We start from the raw sequence: 19,532 nt of genomic DNA, 5'->3' as shown, positions 1-19,532 counted from the left end.
TTCTTAATTAATCATGTAATTGCACAATTTCCAGTTTCTAGCACTTCAGTATTGTTTTAAGTAATTACTATTTCATTCAGTACCGATCCGTTCCCTGCATTTTAATCAACAGAAGCAACACTAGTAGACAACGTAACTGTGTCTTGTTTACCATCGTCTTTTCCCAGTGTCCCTTTTGTGAGTGTGTTACTGGTGATTTTCTTCGTGTCATATTTTCGACAGATATTTCAGTAAATTGGGAAATACTTGAGAAATCACTAAACCGTGTTTATGGTGACAAACAAGTCTGCTTTTGTTGAAACTTCCTGGCAGATTAAAACTGTGTGCTGGACTGACGCAAAATCGGGATCTTTGCCTTTCACGGGCAAGTGCTCTACTGACTGAGCTAACCAAGCATGTCTCACGACTCATGCCCACAGCTTTAATCCTGCCAGTACCCCGTCTCCTTCCTTCCAAACTTCACGGAAGCTCTCCTGCAGATCGTGAGTTGTGCTTGGGTAACTGGGTTGCTAATACAATTGCCTGCGAAAGGCAAAGGTCCCGAGTTCGAGTCTCGGTCTGGCACACAGTTTTAATCTGCCAGGAAGTTTCATATCAGCGCACGCTCCGCTGCAGAGTGAAAATTTCGTTCTGCTTTTGTTGTTCCTCACTGAAATGTGAATCACACACAAAACAAGTGTTAGTCAGATTGTCCTTCTGAGGAATTGCTTTCACCCATTTTGAAATCCTGCTTTGGTTTTTAGAGGCCTAAGAAATATTTACCTTTAGTTTCGCTGTGGCCAGATCAGTATGCTGGAACAAAAGACTTGGCACATTTTTGTTCTTTCTCTTCTATACATACCAGTAACTGTAACATCTCTTTATCATTACAACCTTCAACACTTCATGTTCACTCACAACACCATAAACAAACTCACAAAATAAGTGGAGACAGAAGCAACAAACGCTTTCTGATCACATATGAACTTGAGTCTCAAGTGACAACGCTGCTCATAGTGTGTGGACTCGCCACCTTTTCTATGCTGCCTGTGTTAATTCACAGCACACTTCCTCTTCTACTCACTGTGGCTGTAGTGTGATTCACAAATGATGGCAGTTCACACAGGTCGAGAAACAGATGGTGATTGCATTGTTGCCAGTTCCAAGGGACAGTTGTGGTATGCGCATTCACATGCTATGCGCTTGATGAAAGTGTGTATCCTGCAAAGTATGTCTCTCACTTGCTTGTGTATAATTTATCGCTTGGCACCTCCATCAGCCATGACAACAAGCAACAAACGAAATAAAAAATTTACTAGCCTGAACTCTACCGCCATCATTTGTGATCCTAGCATACTGTTGATGTCTGCATGGTTTCATTATCCATATTTGTAATAAAATTGCATGTTTATGTATGCTGTTAATGTATAGAAGAGTACCAGGAATGATTAATCGTGATTGTGAATTTAAAGTATTAAGCAGTTTCCACAATTTCTAATAGAATGAATTGTTTCAGGTCTTAGATTAGAACTTGATGCTGATGTTGTTGCTGCAATGGATGATGATTTTGATTTTGATGATCCTGAGAATCAACTGGAAGACAATTTTGTTGAACTTGCAAATGCAGTAGATTCTAATGAGGAAGACAAGTGAGTTCGCAGAGTCATATTGGGTAGTATGTGGTAGTTGAAAATTTATTCACTTTTAAACAGTGACCGTCTCTGCTACCTTCCAGCTTCAATCCAAGGAAGCCTAATGTGTTATGGAAAACCTGATACTTAGGAACACACCTAAATCTAATGAAAACCTTAGCTGACTTGTGACCTCATGGTGGCATAACTGGACAAAATATACTTAGTTTTCAAGTTGCATCAGTTTAGATTAAATGCTTGAGTTTCTGACAGCTGTCACAGCCATCACAGCCATCATGAGTTAAACTCCTGACTACTGAGATATGCTAGGTTTTTGCCGTCATATCTGAAGCAGCAGTGTCCAGAATGTTGTAGAGGTGTGCTGAATTTAAGCTTAGCTGATATCATCAGATTGTTTTGTCATGCTCTACTGACAATGTATTTCCTGTAACACAGTAATATTATGAAATGATGGATGTTACAGCAATGGACTCATTGACTTGCCGCTGTGGCCAGTCAAGGTGAATCTATCATTGGAACATTTAAAAGAAGTAGCTCTCACTCCCGTGCCACAATGACTGTCTTCTTTTCACTGGTACATTGATGATGACTTCTTAATGTTGCCATTGTGAACTGGCACCGCAGCAGTTAATGGATCATGCGAATGAATTTACAGTCAAGTTGGAGAGGGAGGGCAAGCTAACATTCTTGAATGTGCTTGTTGAGCAGAAGGCAGATGGTCAGCTCAGTCGTACAGTGTACAGGAGACTGACCAATAAATTCCACTATGCTGTGCAAAAGAGAGTGGTCTTAAACACTCCAAGACCTAGGGCTGTGACAAGTTTTGAAGAACAGCATTCTCAGCCTAGAATGAACCATTCAAGAGAGATGTTTAAGGATAACTGCAACAAAAAAGATGTTGCAGATGGTTTCCTGTGCACTCGGCAGAGGATGCTATGAGGGTGTTTTGAAAAGTTCTTGGAATCACCACAAGAGATAAGCACTAGTGCAACAGGTTGTTCACTTGATAGTCATTTGACTGTTGCCTGTAAACACATGCCACGTCAGTGCTCTTGGAAGAAAGCTGTGGCGGTGACATTGCTCTGTTGTTGTTCCCGCCTAGTGATTTGTGAAGATGGAAAAATCCAGATTCGAGCAGTGATTAAGTACTTTGTAAAGAAAGGTATGAAAGCAAAGGACATTCATGCCGATTTCCAGAATACACTGGGGGACTCTGATCCTTCAACTTTTACCAAGTGGACAAATCAATTTAAATTTGGTTGGGAGAGCTTAGATGATGATCTGCGCAGTGGTTGGCCAAGATGTGTCACTACTCCACAAATCATTGCAAAAGTGCACAAAATGGCCGTGGAGGATTGCCAATTGAAAGTATGTGAAATTGCTCACACTTGCCAGATGTCATCTGAAAGGATATATCACATTTAACGGAAGAATTAGAAATGAAAAAAAAGTCTGCAAGATGGTTGCCACGATTCTTGACGCTGGATCAGAATGGACATATCGGGACAATGTTTGGCCCGTTTTAGGAGAAACAAACAATTTTTGCACACACCCCAGAGACAAAACAACAGTCAAAGCAGTGGAAACATGCTGATTCTCTGCCACCAAAGAAAGCAGAGACCATCCTTCGTCAAGAAAGGTCATGGCATCAGTGTTCTGGGATGCGAAGGGAATTCTGTTTGTAGATTATCTCCCCACCGGCCAAACAAGAGAATACTATCCTAACTTCCTGGACAAACGGCAGCAAAAGATACCCGAAAAAAGCCAGGTTTAGCAAGGAAGAAAGTGATATCAAGACAATGCGCGCCCGCACACATGTGCCGTCGTCACGGCAAAATTACACGAACTATGAATTCTTGCCACAACTACCTTCTTAACCTGATATGGCTTCGTCAGACTTGCATCTCTTCCTAAAACCGAAAATTTTTCGTGGTGCACGAAGATTCACTTCAAAACAAAAAATTGATAGCTGGAGTTGACAACTATTTAGCAGGCCTCGAGTTTTTGAGATGGGGTCAAGGCACTGGAACATCATTGGATCAAGTGCATTAATCTACAAGGAGACTACATTGAAAAATAATAAAAATTCAGTGATGTAAGTACTGTTTTGCTATTCCATTCTGAGAACTTTTCAAACCACCCTTGTAATATAAAAGTCTAAGCCAGAAGGATTGTTCTGTCTTCTTTCATGGCTTTAGTAAATACACACAAAAATCTGCCTTGCTTTAAAATGACCTGCATTTGTTTTCCATCTCTATAGTCGAATTATTTGTTAAAACAGCCCTTATGGTATGCAGTGTTTGTCTTTCCTCTCCCCTCCTGTCTATAAAATTGTCCATTTCAAATCCATCATACAGCAAAAATGAATTTCAATTTTATGAAAAGGATAGTTACCCCGGCAGCAAGAAACTGTAGTCATGTGTGTGTGTGTGTGTGTGTGTGTGTGTGTGTGTGTGTGTGTGTGTGTGTGTGTGCGTGTGTGCGAGTTGCTTTTGTGGAGAGTGTGTGTGTTTAATTCTGATGGAGGTCTTTTTGGTTGAAAGTTTACTTGCTGACAGTCTTTTTGTTGTGCCTATCTGCGACTCAGCATTTCTGCTGTATGGTGAGTAACTGTTTTTTATGTGAATATGGCAGTATTTACGTAGAACAAACCATTCCCAAAGTTGCTAGATCCATCCTGAACACAGCACCATATAAAACAAAGAGAACTAGACAAATCAGGTTTGTAAGAACAGGGCGCAAAGTGTGTTCACACAATACTATCTGAGGAGACAAGGATCTTGACACAGGTGACTAGATCTTGGCTGTCTACTATAAAAAAAAACCAGCAAAGATTTGAGTAAAGCATGGTAACTTCAACACAGAACAGGACAACACACTTTCCACATTGTGGAGGTGGGCTTCAGACACTAAATGGAAACAGGTTGGTGGGAGCAGATGTTTTAACTATGGTTCTGGCCCCTCCATGCCTGCTGTTGTCATCATATATGTGGAGGGCTGCACAAATCATCTTCATGTTCACATGTTGATTTCGTTTGCTTCTGGAATATTTTGAACACTGCTGCTTCTCACGTGTAAGGCAAACACCTTGCCTATACCAGCTGTCAGAAGTTATAACTCCTGAGATTTTTAGTAATCACAGCTGCTGAAAGCATGAGAATTTTATCAGTTGATGAGGCTTGGAGACTGAGTGTGTTTCATCCGCATAGCTGACCTCTTTCAGCATTTTGTTTTTATTGCACTTTAATTCTTTGTATCTCCCTATTCTGAAAAAGTGATTTAAAATCAATGGCTAACAGGAAAAATGTGACCTTATCCTGCAAACTTTTCATCTCCTCCTTTGAGGCTCAAAAAAGCCAGTCTTATGATTCATATATTTACACACTGATCATTTGCAGCTTAAGAGCGTGGTTCCTATGACACTGCTGGCCACTGTGGCCATTGCAGTGCAGCTGAAGTTAGCGACAAACACATTAATGAGTAGTTCACATGAAGCAGCTGCGGCTTGCAGCTGATAGCAGTATATTAGAAAAATGAGTTTTCGTATTTACTTGCTTGTAAAATACCAGAGAAGGAAAGTTGCTACTCACCATATAGCGGAGATGCTGAGTCGTGATAGGCACAATAAAAAGATTCACACAATCATAGCTTTTGGCCATTAAGGCCTTTGTCAGCAGGAGACACACATGCTCACGCAAACGCAACTTGCACACACGTCTGCAGTCTCAGAGAGCTGAAACTACACTGCGAGCAGCAGCACCAGTGCATGATGGGAGTAGTGACTGGGTGGGTGTAAGGAGGAGGCTGGGGCAGGGAGGGGGAGGGATAGTGTGGTGGGAGTGGCGGACAGTGAAGTGTTCCAATTTAGACGGAGGGCAGGAGAGAAGGTGTGGTAGTTTGTTTATCCTTTTATTGTTGAACAATGGAAACCATTAACAATAAACTGAAATTTATTACTCTGTCGGTTTGTGAATAATCAGTTACATTTAGTTGAATGATCATTAGTAAAATGCACGTTTTGCAACAATAAAGATGTTTCAGTACTAATAGTTGGGGATGCTGAGCATGCTGATTGTTTGTTACGATTTCCCAGATCAAAAATCATCTTCAGTAGCATCATTTTTGCCTTTTTGATGAAATCACATTGTTATACTTCTGAAGAAAAAAATTGACATTGTCATCAGGTGTCTCTTTGAAATTCTAAATATTATTTTCTCTTTTGGTGCACCTATTTTCCAGAAGTTATAAATTTTACCATTTTGTTTCTGCCTTTTACTGGTGGATGGAAAAGAATCAAGAACGGTATCCTCTTTCTGTGTTGGTGGGTGCTCCTCTGCAGTGATTTTATCATCTTCATATTCTTCTGAATACTGACATAAGAAAGCTGAATTTTCGATAAACTTCTGTAAGGTAAAATGTAACACAATTCAATTCGTTATGAAGTGATCTACAATTCCATGATTAATAATGAAAGTTAAGGGTACAGACAATGGTGAACAATAACTTACTCTCTCTTATGGTCCACTCTTCCAAGAAATGTTGACTTATCAGCCAGTGGTCATTTCTTCCATTGACTTGAAGTTACTTTTCCCTTTTTATCCTCTTTTATAGCATCCGTAATGTTCCTTCTTCATCTCGTACAGTCTTCACATGCAGTGTGTCTGTGTTAACTATTAGCAAATCATTATGTTGCACCCCATTCTAAATTAGAAAGTGCAGTTATGTATAACTTCCAATTCCATATGTGCCTCGATCTTTGAATTTTTATTTTGTTTTGTTTTTAGATGCGTGGCAACGGGAGAGTCACTTAGAACGTTAGTGTTTGCATTCAGAATATCACACAGCTGCATCAGCAGAATGTTATAAATATGCTGTCAGTACTTTGAAACAAATTAGTGCATCTGTTTCAGCACAAAAGGAATTTCTCAAATTGTGTTGTAGGTATCGATGTAAAGTATGTGCAAATATTTTCTCCTGCCAATAGTGGCTCCATGTCCTGTAATTACAAACATTTTTTGTCCTTCGTGTTGCTTGCTGTTGTCAGTGCTAGCTAAAAGTTCACTTTTGCTGATGTTGTCTCCTATGGAAAGGAAGATGACAGCAGAATTTTTGACAAGAATAATGTATGGCAACATTTTAGAAGTGGCATTATGTTTCAATCTCCTTCCAAACTGCCAAATTTTGACATCATTTTACCAAGTGTTCTTGTAGGGGCTGAGATATTTCTGTTGGTATTCAACATGATGAAATCCTATTCTCAGCCATTTGCGAGTGTCAGCAACAAGAAAGCAATTTGTATTATCATCTCTGCTGAGCTTGTGGAATGTCTGAAAATGTCTTTGCATTATTAAGTCAGCTATTTCACATTTTTATATGCTGATTGCTGCAAAGCCTGTTACAATAATTGATTTAATCATTGGAACTTCTTGTTTGCACAATCTACTTACCTGGGATGCTTTCCTGGAGAGCAGTAGCAAATCCTATTATGACAAAGAGCAATTTGGGACACCACTATCTAAAAACCTAATACCACTTGCTAGGAGTGGCAGTTTTTACCAGTGTAGAAAGTTTCCTTGTGTGAGACTCATACTTGAACTATTTCACAATCTTGCATTGGCAGTAGCACTGCAAAACAGTCAGGGTATTAGTACCCATAAGATAGCTAGGAAAAAATCATTTTATTTTATGGCCGAAGTCGTTGGTATTTTTTGCCAAATTTGTTGTTATTATTTGTCAAATTTGCTGTTACTTTTTTCTACATTAGTTTTTATTTTTTCCAAATTTGATAAATGTTTTATTTTTCATGAAATTCATTATTTTTTAACAAATCTGGTGACTTTATTTAAAAGATTCGATGCCGTTTGTCAAATTCGGTGTTGGTTTTTTTTGTCAGTTTCAGTTTTTTCTGAATTCAGTGTCATTTTTGCCAAATTCAGTGTTATTTTTTGCCAAATTTGGTGCTATTTTTTGTAAATTTAATATCTTTCTTTCCAAATTAGATGTAATTTTTTTCCACATTTGGTGCTTTTTTGTCAGATTCTGTGTTTTTACAACTTCAGTGTTATTCATTTTTGCCAAATTTGGCATTGTTGTTTTTTTGACAAATTCAGCTTTTTTCATAAATTTGGTTATTTGTTTGCCAAATTCCTCATTGTTTTTTGACAGTTTTGTCATCATTTGGTGCCAAATTCAGTGTTACTTTTTTGCTAAATTCATTGTTTTTTTTTCTAAAATCAGTTTTTTTTCGAAATGCAGTGTTGGTTTTGGCCTTATTTGGTGCTAATTTTGTTGTCACATCAAATTTTATTACTCGGGAAATAAACCATTATTTTAAAATTATATATGAACTTCAGCCTTAAGGAATGTAGAAGACAAAATACAATTTTGACAATTAATTGCAAGTTACGATTGTTAGTAAACTGTCATTACCAGAATCATAATATTTTTACACAGCTGAAGTACAGATTTTGTGATATCTCTTAAAAATTTTTGCTAAAAACTGACAGTTAATTTTCTTGTCCCTATGCATTGCCAACAAATTGCACAAGTAGTGTAAATAAAGAATTATTCTTAATTGATCTCTGAACAAATTCTCTTTTGATCTTTATACACAGCACTAGCTACATCAAAAAAAGCATGGAACCTCGCAACACCATTTCCACTAACTTTTTGTCTTCTACAACTATAAACAATACTTTGGTAGGAGCCACCAGGTTTGGTAACAGTAGTGTACTGTGATCTGTGGCTGGACTGCAAGGTTGATGCAGCCCACTTGTCATTGCAGACTGCTGACGTGGCTAAGGTACTGCTCTCAGTACTTTCCGATGAGTAAGTAGGTTGTGTCAACTGTCAAAACTGCTGCCTACTTGATAGAAACAGCACCTTAAACAGTCCTCTGCACAGATAGTGAAACTTGTCCTAATTAATGCATGCAGTATTCAGGATTTAGCACATCATTAAGTAATTTTCTGGGATCTGTAGTCTTCCCACAGCTTCTTAAATGACTTTTCAAAATGTGAAGTATTAAGTACCCATGTTGTTGTGGTCTTCAGTCCTGAGACTGGTTTGATGCAGCTCTCCATGCTACTCTATCCTGTGCGAGCTTCTGCATCTCCCAGTACCTACTGCAACCTACATCCTTCTGAATCTGCTTAGTGTATTCATCTCTTGGTCTCCCTCTACGATTTTTACCCTCCACGCTGCCCTCCAATACTAAATTGGTGATCCCTTGATGCCTCAGAACATGTCCTACCAACCGATCCCTTCTTCTGGTCAAGTTGTGCCACAAACTTCTCTTCTCCCCAATCCTATTCAATACTTCCTCATTAGTTACGTGATCTACCCACCTTATCATCAGCATTCTTCTGTAGCACCACATTTCGAAAGCTTCTATTCTCTTCTTGTCCAAACTACACTCCTGGAAATGGAAAAAAGAACACATTGACACCGGTGTGTCAGACCCACCATACTTGCTCCGGACACTGCGAGAGGGCTGTACAAGCAATGATCACACGCACGGCACAGCGGACACACCAGGAACCGCGGTGTTGGCCGTCGAATGGCGCTAGCTGCGCAGCATTTGTGCACCGCCGCCGTCAGTGTCAGCCAGTTTCCCGTGGCATACGGAGTCTTTAACACTGGTAGCATGCCGCGACAGCGTGGACGTGAACCGTATGTGCAGTTGACGGACTTTGAGCGAGGGCGTATAGTGGGCATGCGGGAGGCCGGGTGGACGTACCGCCGAATTGCTCAACACGTGGGGCGTGAGGTCTCCACAGTACATCGATGTTGTCGCCAGTGGTCGGCGGAAGGTGCACGTGCCCGTCGACCTGGGACCGGACCGCAGCGACGTACGGATGCACCCCAAGACCGTAGGATCCTACGCAGTGCCGTAGGGGACCGCACCGCCACTTCCCAGCAAATTAGGGACACTGTTGCTCCTGGGGTATCGGCGAGGACCATTCGCAACCGTCTCCATGAAGCTGGGCTACGGTCCCGCACACCGTTAGGCCGTCTTCCGCTCACGCCCCAACATCGTGCAGCCCGCCTCCAGTGGTGTCGCGACAGGCGTGAATGGAGGGACGAATGGAGACGTGTCGTCTTCAGCGATGAGAGTCGCTTCTGCCTTGGTGCCAATGATGGTCGTATGCGTGTTTGGCGCCGTGCAGGTGAGCGCCACAATCAGGACTGCATACGACCGAGACACACAGGGCCAACACCAGGCATCATGGTGTGGGGAGCGATCTCCTACACTGGCCGTACACCACTGGTGATCGTCGAGGGGACACTGAATAGTGCACGGTACATCCAAACCGTCATCGAACCCATCGTTCTACCATTCCTAGACCGGCAAGGGAACTTGCTGTTCCAACAGGACAATGCACGTCCGCATGTATCCCGTGCCACCCAACGTGCTCTAGAAGGTGTAAGTCAACTACCCTGGCCAGCAAGATCTCCGGATCTGTCCCCCATTGAGCATGTTTGGGACTGGATGAAGCGTCGTCTCACGCGGTCTGCACGTCCAGCACGAACGCTGGTCCAACTGAGGCGCCAGGTGGAAATGGCATGGCAAGCCGTTCCACAGGACTACATCCAGCATCTCTACGATCGTCTCCATGGGAGAATAGCAGCCTGCATTGCTGCGAAAGGTGGATATACACTGTACTAGTGCCGACATTGTGCATGTTCTGTTGCCTGTGTCTATGTGCCTGTGGTTCTGTCAGTGTGATCATGTGATGTATCTGACCCCAGGAATGTGTCAATAAAGTTTCCCCTTCCTGGGACAGTGAATTCACGGTGTTCTTATTTCAATTTCCAGGAGTGTATTTATTGTCCATGTTTCACTTCCATACATGGCTACACTCCATACAAATACTTTCAGAAATGACTTCCTGACACTTAAATCTATACTCGATGTTAACAAATCTCTCTTCTTCAGAAACGCTTTCGTTGCCATTGCCAGTCTACATTTTATATCCTCTCTACTTCGACTATCATCAGTTATTTTTCTCCCCAAATAGCAAAACTCCTTTACTACTTTAAGTGTCTCATTTCCTAATCTAATTCCCTCAGCATCACCCGACTTAATTCGACTACATTCCATTATCCTCATTTTGCTTTTGTTGATGTTCATCTTATAACCTCCTTTCAAGACGCTATCCATTCCGTTCAACTGCTCTTCCAAGTCCTTTGCTGTCTCTGACAGAGTTACAATGTCATCGGCGAACCTCAAAGTTTTTATTTGTTCTCCATGGATTTTAATACCTACTCCGAATTTTTCTTTTGTTTCCTTTACTCCTTGCTCAATATACAGATTGAATAACATCGGGGAGAGGCTACAACCCTGTCTTACTCCCTTCCCAACAACTGCTTCCCTTTCATGTCCCTCGACTCTTGTAACTGCCATCTGGTTTCTGTACAAATTGTAAATAGCCTTTCGCTCCCTGTATTTTACCCCTGCCACCTTCAGAATTTGAAAGAGAGTATTCCAATCAACATTGTCAAAAGCTTTCTCTAAGTCTACAAATGCTAGAAACGTAGGTTTGCCTTTCCTTAATCTTTCTTCTAAGATAAGTCTTAAGGCCAGTATTGCCTCACGTGTTCCAGTATTTCTATGGAAGCCAAACTGATCTTCCCCGATGTCGGCTTCTACTAGTTTTTCCATTTGTCTGTAAAGAATTCGTGTTAGTATTTTGCAGCTGTGGCTTATTAAACTGACTGTTCGGTAATTTTCACATCTGTCAACACCTGCTTTCTTTGGGATTGGAATTGTTATATTTAGTCGGAGGGTATTTCGCCTGTTTCATACATCTTGCTCACCAGATGGTAGAGTTTTGTCAGGACTGGCTCTCCCAAGGCCGTCAGTAGTTCCAATAGCATGTTGTCTACTCCCAGGGCCTTGTTTCGACTCATGTCTTTCAGAGCTCTGTCAAACTCTTCATGCAGTATTGTATGTCCCATTTCATCTTCATCTACATCCTCTTCCATTTCCATTATATTGTGCTCAAGTACATCGCCCTTGTATAGACCCTCTATATACTCCTTCCACCTTTCTGCTTTCCCTTCTTTACTTAGAACTGGGTTTCCATCTGAGCTCTTGATATTCATACAAGTCGTTCTCTTATCTCCAAAGGTCTCTTTAATTTTCCTGTAGGCAGTATCTATCTTACCCCTAGTGAGATAAGCCTCTACATCCTTACATTTGTCCTCTAGCCATCCCTGCTTAGCCGTTTTGCACTTCCTGTCGATCTCATTTTTGAGACGTTTGTATTCATTTTTGCCTGCTTCATTTACTGCATTTTTATATTTTCTCCTTTCATCAATTAAATTCAATATTTCTTCTGTTACCCAAGGATTTCTACTAGCCCTCGTCTTTTTACCTACATGATCCTCTGCTGCCTTCAGTACTTCATCCCTCAAAGCTACCCATTCTTCTTCTACTGTATTTCTTTCCCCCATTCCTGTCAATTGTTCCCTTATGCTCTCCCTGAAACTCTGTACAACCTCTGGTTCTTTCAGTTTATCCAGGTCCCATCTCCTTAAGTTCCCACCTTTTTGCAGTTTCTTCAGTTTTAATATACAGGTCATAACCAATAGATTGTGGTCAGAGTCCACATCTGCCCCTGGAAATGTCTTACAATTTAAAACCTGGTTCCTAAATCTCTGTCTTACCATTATATAATGTATCTGTTACCTTTTAGTATCTCCAGGGTTCTTCCATGTATACAACCTTCTTTCATGATTCTTAAACCAAGTGTTAGCTTTGATTAAGTTATGCTCTGTGCAAAATTCTACAAGGCGGCTTCCTCTTTCATTTCTCTCCCCCAATCCATATTCACCTACTACGTTTCCTTCTCTCCCTTTTCCTACTGACGAATTCCAGTCACCCATGACTATTAAATTTTCATCTCCCTTCACTACCTGAATAATTTCTTTTATCTCGTCATACATTTCATCTATTTCTTCATCATCTGCAGAGCTAGTTGGCATATAAACTTGTACTACTGTAGTAGGCATGGGCTTTGTGTCTATCTTGGCCACAATAATGCGTTCACTATGCTGTTTGTAGTAGCTTACCCGCATTCCTATTTTTCTGTTCATTATTAAACCTACTCCTGCATTACCCCTATTTGATTTTGTGTTTATGACCCTGTAGTCACCTGACCAGAAGTCTTGTTCCTCCTGCCACCGAACTTCACTAATTCCCACTATATCTAACTTTAACCTATCCATTTCCCTTTTTACATTTTCTAACCTACCTGCCCAATTAAGTGATCTGACATTTCACGCTCCGATCCGTAGAACGCCAGTTTTCTTTCTCCTGATAACGACATCCTCCTGAGTAGTCCCCGCCAGGAGATCCGAATGGGGGACTATTTTACCTCCGGAATATTTTACCCAAGAGGACGCCATCACCATTTAATCGTACAGTAAAGCTGCATGCCCTCGGGAAAAATTACGGCCGTAGTTTCCCCTTGCTTTCAGCCGTTCGCAGTACCAGCACAGCAAGGCCGTTTTGGTTATTGTTACAAGGCCAGATCAGTCAATCATCCAGACTGTTGCCCTTGCAACTACTGAAAAGGCTGCTGCCCCTCTTCAGGAACCATACGTTTGTCTGGCCTCTCAACAGATAACCCTCTGTTGTGGTTGCACCTACGGTACGGCTATCTGTATCGCTGAGGCACGCAAGCCTCCCCACCAACGGCAAGGTCCATGGTTCATGGGGGGAGGAAGTACCCATTAGATTTTTATATAACTTTAGTTTACGAACATACTGTAATATTTGATGCCTGCATTATTATTGTGAGGAACTGGAATGTGATGGTGGGTGAAGAAGGGGACAAATATACAGTAGGAAAATGGATAAGAGATGAGAGAGCTGATTGGCTAATTGGCTGCTACAAAGAAAGCTGTTTAGGAGTGGAGTACCACATTATTTGAAAGTCGTAACAAGAGACAGTATCCATGGATCTCAAATCTGAATAGGGAAAGATATCAATTGGACAACATCCTGACGCAGAAAAGGTTTAAGAAATGTCTGAAGAATGACAAAGCTTACCCAGAAGCAGACATAAATTCAGGCCACAACCTCACAGTGGGAGAAATACCAAGTAAAGTTGAAGAAAGTTTGAAGAAGTAGAGCAAAAGTAATATTAAACTTGGAAGGAGGGAGGTAAGGCTTCAGAGTTGGAAGGGAGGTTTATGGAAGAATGGGAAAGAGGTATAGTTGAATAATGTGTAAATGACAAATGGATAAAAATGAGGGAAGGACTCATGGACTCTACCAAAGAATTGGTGTCCAAAAGTATCAAGAAAGATTGGATAACAGAAAACATGATGAAAAAAATGGAAGAACAGAGAAAGTGGAAAAATGAAGAAGGTGTAAAGAGATGCAAGAAACTGAATAATGAATTAAGAAGAGAAACTGAAGAAGCAAGAGGAAGGTGGATGGAAGAGAAATGCAAGGAAATAGAGAAATGGAGAGAAAGTATGAAATTACAGGTTTGTTAGGGAGATATTTTTTTTGAAAGTAAAAGAAGGAAGACTAATGGAAATAGAAACAGCTTATTGTACATTGGCTGAAGAACCACAGGAGGTTTTGAGCAGATGGCAAGAATGTATAGAATATTGTATAAGATGGATCAAATACCAAGTGAAATCAAGGTTGAAGAGGATGCTGTAGGGTGGAAAGGGATATAGCATATTGAGGCAGAAGTAGAAAAGCCACTGAAGGGGATGAAGAAGTGGAAGGCATGTATAATCAATAACTTACCTGCAGAAGTGTTAAAGAGTTTGGGAAATGAGAAGGAAGGAACTAGTCTACTTCTGTAATGAGATATACAAAAAATGGGTATGGTCTGATGATACCAATTGAGAAAAAGAGAAATACCAAAACATGTGTAGAGCACATGACTATCTGCCTAATTTCTCTTGCAGCTAAAGTATGCTGAATAGATGCTTAATAGTGGGGGGGGGGGGGGGGGGGGGGAGTGTATATGCCCTGGAAAATATGGGAAAAACCTGGGAATTCATTGATCCTGAAAAAACCTAGGAATTTTTAGAATTCCAAAAATTTTTCATTGTTTTAATTTTCTCTTAATTTTTTGTAATTTTGACTGGTAAGAACTGATACTCTAACAAAGAGTTTTATTTTAGTCTGCTATTGCAGAATAATACAGAAGCAATATAACATAAATGAGAGAATAACGCCAAAATAAAACTTCATTTACAAAGAAAATGTGCCATTACAACAGTGAAACACAGTGCATACACAAGTGTCTGCCAACAGCAAAATGTGTGAAAAGCTTTAGAATGAAAATGCATTACTTCTTAACAACGTACTGCTTTCAATGAGCATGACATTACAATTGTTTATATTTATAGCAGGTTGTGGGAAATTTTTGCGAATGGTGGTTTGAGGAATTTTGCTTTCAAAGAAAATTTCCTTTTACATAAGGTGAATTATGTTACATGTGAGAATGTGCAGTGAATTTCTTAAATGATGAGTTGTTTGCCTCTCATTCAAAATGTAACACTTTGAGGACCAGCCACTTAGAAAAATTTTGGGCCCAGAAGACCAACCATTTATGCCATTATTTAAAATTTTATTGGCATATATCTTCTTGATATATCTTGAAGGGTCACACACAAAAACAAAAGACTAAGCTTCAAGATTAGTTTTCATATTTATTTTAGTTCTTTCATAGATTACAAATTGTAGGATAACAATGTCTAAAAGTATAATTATCCCTGAGAGAGAGAGAGAGAGAGAGAGAGAGATAGAGAGAGAGAGAGAGAGAGAAATTTATGCTGTTTTTAGTGATTTGAAAAAGATTTTGACAGAGTACAGTGGAACAAGCTAATGAATATTTTGAAGATAAATGGAATAGACTGGTAGGAGAGACGACTGGTATACAATCTATATTTGCAACTGAAAGAAAGAATAAAGATTGGAAATGAAATGTTGGAAGGAAGCAGCATTGGAGGGGGCATTAGACAAGGTTGTTGCCATTCCCCTTTATTGTTAAACTGATACCTTGGAGAGATTATAACGAAAAGCGTAGATGGAAGAAAGAGGAGTATATGTTAGTGGAAATGACATGGTATTAGTGGCAGAAGGTGAACAAACTAAATAAAACGTTAAACTATCTGAATGAAGCTTGTGTGGTATATGAGATGAGATCAACACAGCAAAAGCAAAGAGTGTGGTGATCAGAAAAGGAGGGGGTCCAACAAATATTGAGACAGGACAAGTTATTATTAGTCAAGTAAGTGCATTTTAATATCTTGTAAGCAAGATCACTTAAGACTCGAGATACCGTCAGGAGGTGAAAACTTGCATTGCTGTAGCAAAGGAGGTATTCATTAGGAAGAGGAGAAACTAAATAATGGTCTGAGGAAAAGACTTAACAAGTGTTTTGTCTGGAGTGTAGACACTGGGTCAAGAGCATAAGTTGGAGGGAAAGAGTGACTAACGAAATAGCACTGGAAAAGGTTGGTGAGAGAAGAAGACTGCCCCAGGTTATAAGAGAAAAGAAGAACTGGATGGGACATTGATTGAGACAGGATTGTTTGTTAACACACACTTCAGAAAGTCTAGTTTATAGGGGAATTGAGAGGAAGGAGGAGGTGACATAAAGGCAAGCGGGAATCACACAGATGTGAAGAGGGTGGCATAAGGCAGGAGAGCACCGGAAGTTACCACGTGAAAAACTGCCTATGGGCAGAGCGCTGATGATGATGATGATGATGATGATGCTGATCATCATCATCATCATTCTTCACTATAGTATTTAATTTACATTTGTGAATAGCCGCAATTTTTGAACTGAACTTTGATGCAGATTATCTAACATTGTTAGCCCACATTAGATAATCAAATACTAATTTTTTGTGATTAGAACTGTGATTTTACTAATGAGCCCAGTTTGCAAAGTTTTGTAGAATGTAGTTTTTTTTGCAAAATCAGGTTGCAAATACCACAGTTTTTGTCTTTTTATAAACTCTTCAACTTTTCACTTAATGTATTCAGTACTGGAAATGGTATGTAAATGAAACTATATATTTGAGAACTGTGGGCTGTTAGTTTACTGCATGCCAAGTTCCACATTTGTCATACCTTTGGTCTGTGAGATATAAGAAGCCAAACTTTGAATTTTTTGGCCACCAATTTTTTCGGGTTATTTTTGCCTAAAATTTTCTTTCTGAATATGGCTTGTAATTTTTTCATTATTATTTTTAAGAGAACCTGTAAAGTTGTAAAAGATCGACAAATTTCATTCTTATCAACAAAATACTACCCATGATATAACAGCTGAAAGCCACCAGAAATTCACACTTGCTCTGCACTGCACAAAGGAGTGCATGGAGTCAAACAAGTGACTATATCTCAGCCGCATTGCTTCAATGAACAGTAAGCTTCACTTGTTCATTAGGGACATGTCTCAGTGTTCATATAAAATTTCATCGAAATCCATGATGGTCGAGCAGGAAAATGTTCTGAAATTAGGCAATTTGACACGGAATGCCCCTTGGGCTGCTTTAAGTCTCTATGATAGATTTGTTACTTGAGTGATATCCAATGGCTAGGCCACATTTAGATTCACTGAGCTCCCCTGACTGATCCATTCTGTTTGTAACACTTCTGTACTGACAACACAAGACTCCCTGCCTCCTTTTACACTGGTGGGTCCACCTCTCATGACATTTAGTGGCCAGTTCCTTATTGCATAAGGGTATCCAGATACTTTTCATCAGATAATGTAGGATCTTCCACATGGTATAAGGATGGAGCCCAAGATATTTCATATATTGGATGTTAGGAGAACACTACTTTTCCTCTTTTCATGACATAGTGAAAGACAACTGATGCCTTGGCTGGAGATGTGTTTGGTCGCTCTTGGTAGAAACAATATATTGTGGTTCATGAGTGTGCTTGCAGAATTCAGGGCACATATGGATATGGGATCGGAAATCTGTTCATCTTCAGGGGAGACTTACTGTCCGACAAGTCTCCCCTAACCCATTATTCTGGGTAACTCTACCCCTTTTCATAAACTCTCTAGGCCTCTTCCCTCACCTCACTGAAGCAGATTTTATCTTAATGTGTGTGGTGTTTGTTCTTTCGGACATGTTAAAAAAAATCTTATTGATGAAAATCATCCAATCATTCTGTCATGAATGACATTATATATAGACATACAAAGGTAGCTTTTAAAGCTCAAAATAATGAATTACAAAAATTTGAAAGATCACCTATAGTAAAATCCTCAGTGAACTCATGCACTGGACTTTGATGAAAATATTCTGAAACGTGAAGTAATTTTTTAGTTTCTATGTAGCTATATACAGGGCGATCAAAAAGTCAGTATAAATTTGAAAACTGAATAAATCACGGAATAATGTAGATAGAGAGGTACAAATTGACACACATGCTTGGAATGAGATGGGGTTTTATTAGAACCAAAACAATACAAAAGTTCAAAAAATGTCCGACAGATGGCGCTTCATTTATTCAGAATAGCAATAATTAGCATAACAAAGTAAGACAAAGCAAAGATGATGTTCTTTACAGGAAATGCTCAATATGTCCACCATCATTCCTCAACAATAGCTGTAGTCGAGGAATAAGGTTGTGAACAGCACTGTAAAGCATGTCCGGAGTTATGGTGAGGCATTGGCGTCGGACATTGTCTTTCAGCATCCCTAGAGATGTCGGTCGATCACGATACACTTGCGACTTCAGGTAACCCCAAAGCCAATAATCGCACGGGCTGAGGTCTGGGGACCTGGGAGGCCAAGCATGACGAAGGTGGTGGCTGAGCACACAATCATCACCAAACGACGTGTGCAAGAGATCTTTCATGCTTCTAGCACTATGGGGTGGTTCTAATAAAACCCCATGTCATTCCAAGCATGTGTGTCAATTTTTACCTCTCTATCTACATTATCCTGTGGTTTATTAAGTTTTCAAATTCATACTGACTTTTTGATCACCCGGTAAATCTTGGAGGAGCTGGCTGGAGCACATTGAATGTGTTTAACTCGTACTATTGGTGAGGACTTGTCGCTCAACTGACAAACTGTTGTCACTTTCAGTCTGGAATGAAGTTACATCACACAATTTTTCACTTCCTGAACCAACATATTCAGTTTCAAACTTAGGATCACTATAACCATGCTTTTTTAAAAGCATCGCCTAAACAACAATACAAGAGAGAGACTGAAAGTGCAACATTTTGTTATTGAGTGGTCAAAGCTGCACACAGTAAAGACAAATATCTAGTGGCAACCACGTCAACCAAGAGATAACAGCTAGGCTACAAATGTAGGGCCAGATGCTCTCTAACAACCAAACACTTAACTATCAGTGCTTAAATGGATATAGATAGGTTTTTATTTCCCGAAGGTATTTTATTGAGTTGCCTCAGTGTTTTTGGGATTTTCAGTTTCTGTGAAAATAATGAAAACGAGATAACTTGTGGTTTTATGTTAAGGGGTAAATGACCATTCAGTGTAGATGCATTCTTCACCCAACCTCTTGTGGGAGTCAGTGTGAGGCTGTGAGCAATGGGGTAATGTACAGGGGCACTACATATGTTGTGTGCAACAAGTTGGAAATATTGGATGGATGTGAAGTGTGCTCAGATAGCCAAACGGTTAAGATAACTTGCATCATACTCGGATAGCCAGAACGGTTGAGGCAACAGCTCGCATAAAGCGGGAAATCCTGGTTCGAGTCACAGTCCAGCACAAATATTCACTTTTTGCCATTGGGTTTATTTCAGTGCCCAGTTGTGGCTAATGTCAGAATTTCGGTTTCATCAGGTTTTATCCTGTTCATATAGAGCTTTATATTGCAGAAACTTTGTTTTGTCTTTTGTATATGAGGTCTGTTCAAAA

The 19,532-nt window shown here is 40.1% G+C and overlaps 1 protein-coding gene across 2 annotated transcripts in view; it reads left to right on the top strand.

The window, feature by feature from the left end:
- The window catches only part of LOC124802948 (protein LTV1 homolog), a 48,582-nt gene that overhangs the window by 8,444 nt on the left and 20,606 nt on the right, over positions 1-19,532 (top strand). For both annotated transcript variants that reach the window (XM_047264036.1, XM_047264037.1), the window contains exon 5: positions 1,496-1,628. In XM_047264036.1, the coding sequence (XP_047119992.1) occupies positions 1,496-1,628 (133 nt within the window). The remainder of the gene's footprint in view (positions 1-1,495; positions 1,629-19,532) is intronic.

Source organism: Schistocerca piceifrons, chromosome 6 (assembly GCF_021461385.2).
Source record: "Schistocerca piceifrons isolate TAMUIC-IGC-003096 chromosome 6, iqSchPice1.1, whole genome shotgun sequence".
Lineage (NCBI taxonomy): Eukaryota > Metazoa > Arthropoda > Insecta > Orthoptera > Acrididae > Schistocerca > Schistocerca piceifrons.
Note: the sequence above shows the minus strand (reverse complement) of the source record. Positions and strands in the feature narration are given on the sequence as shown.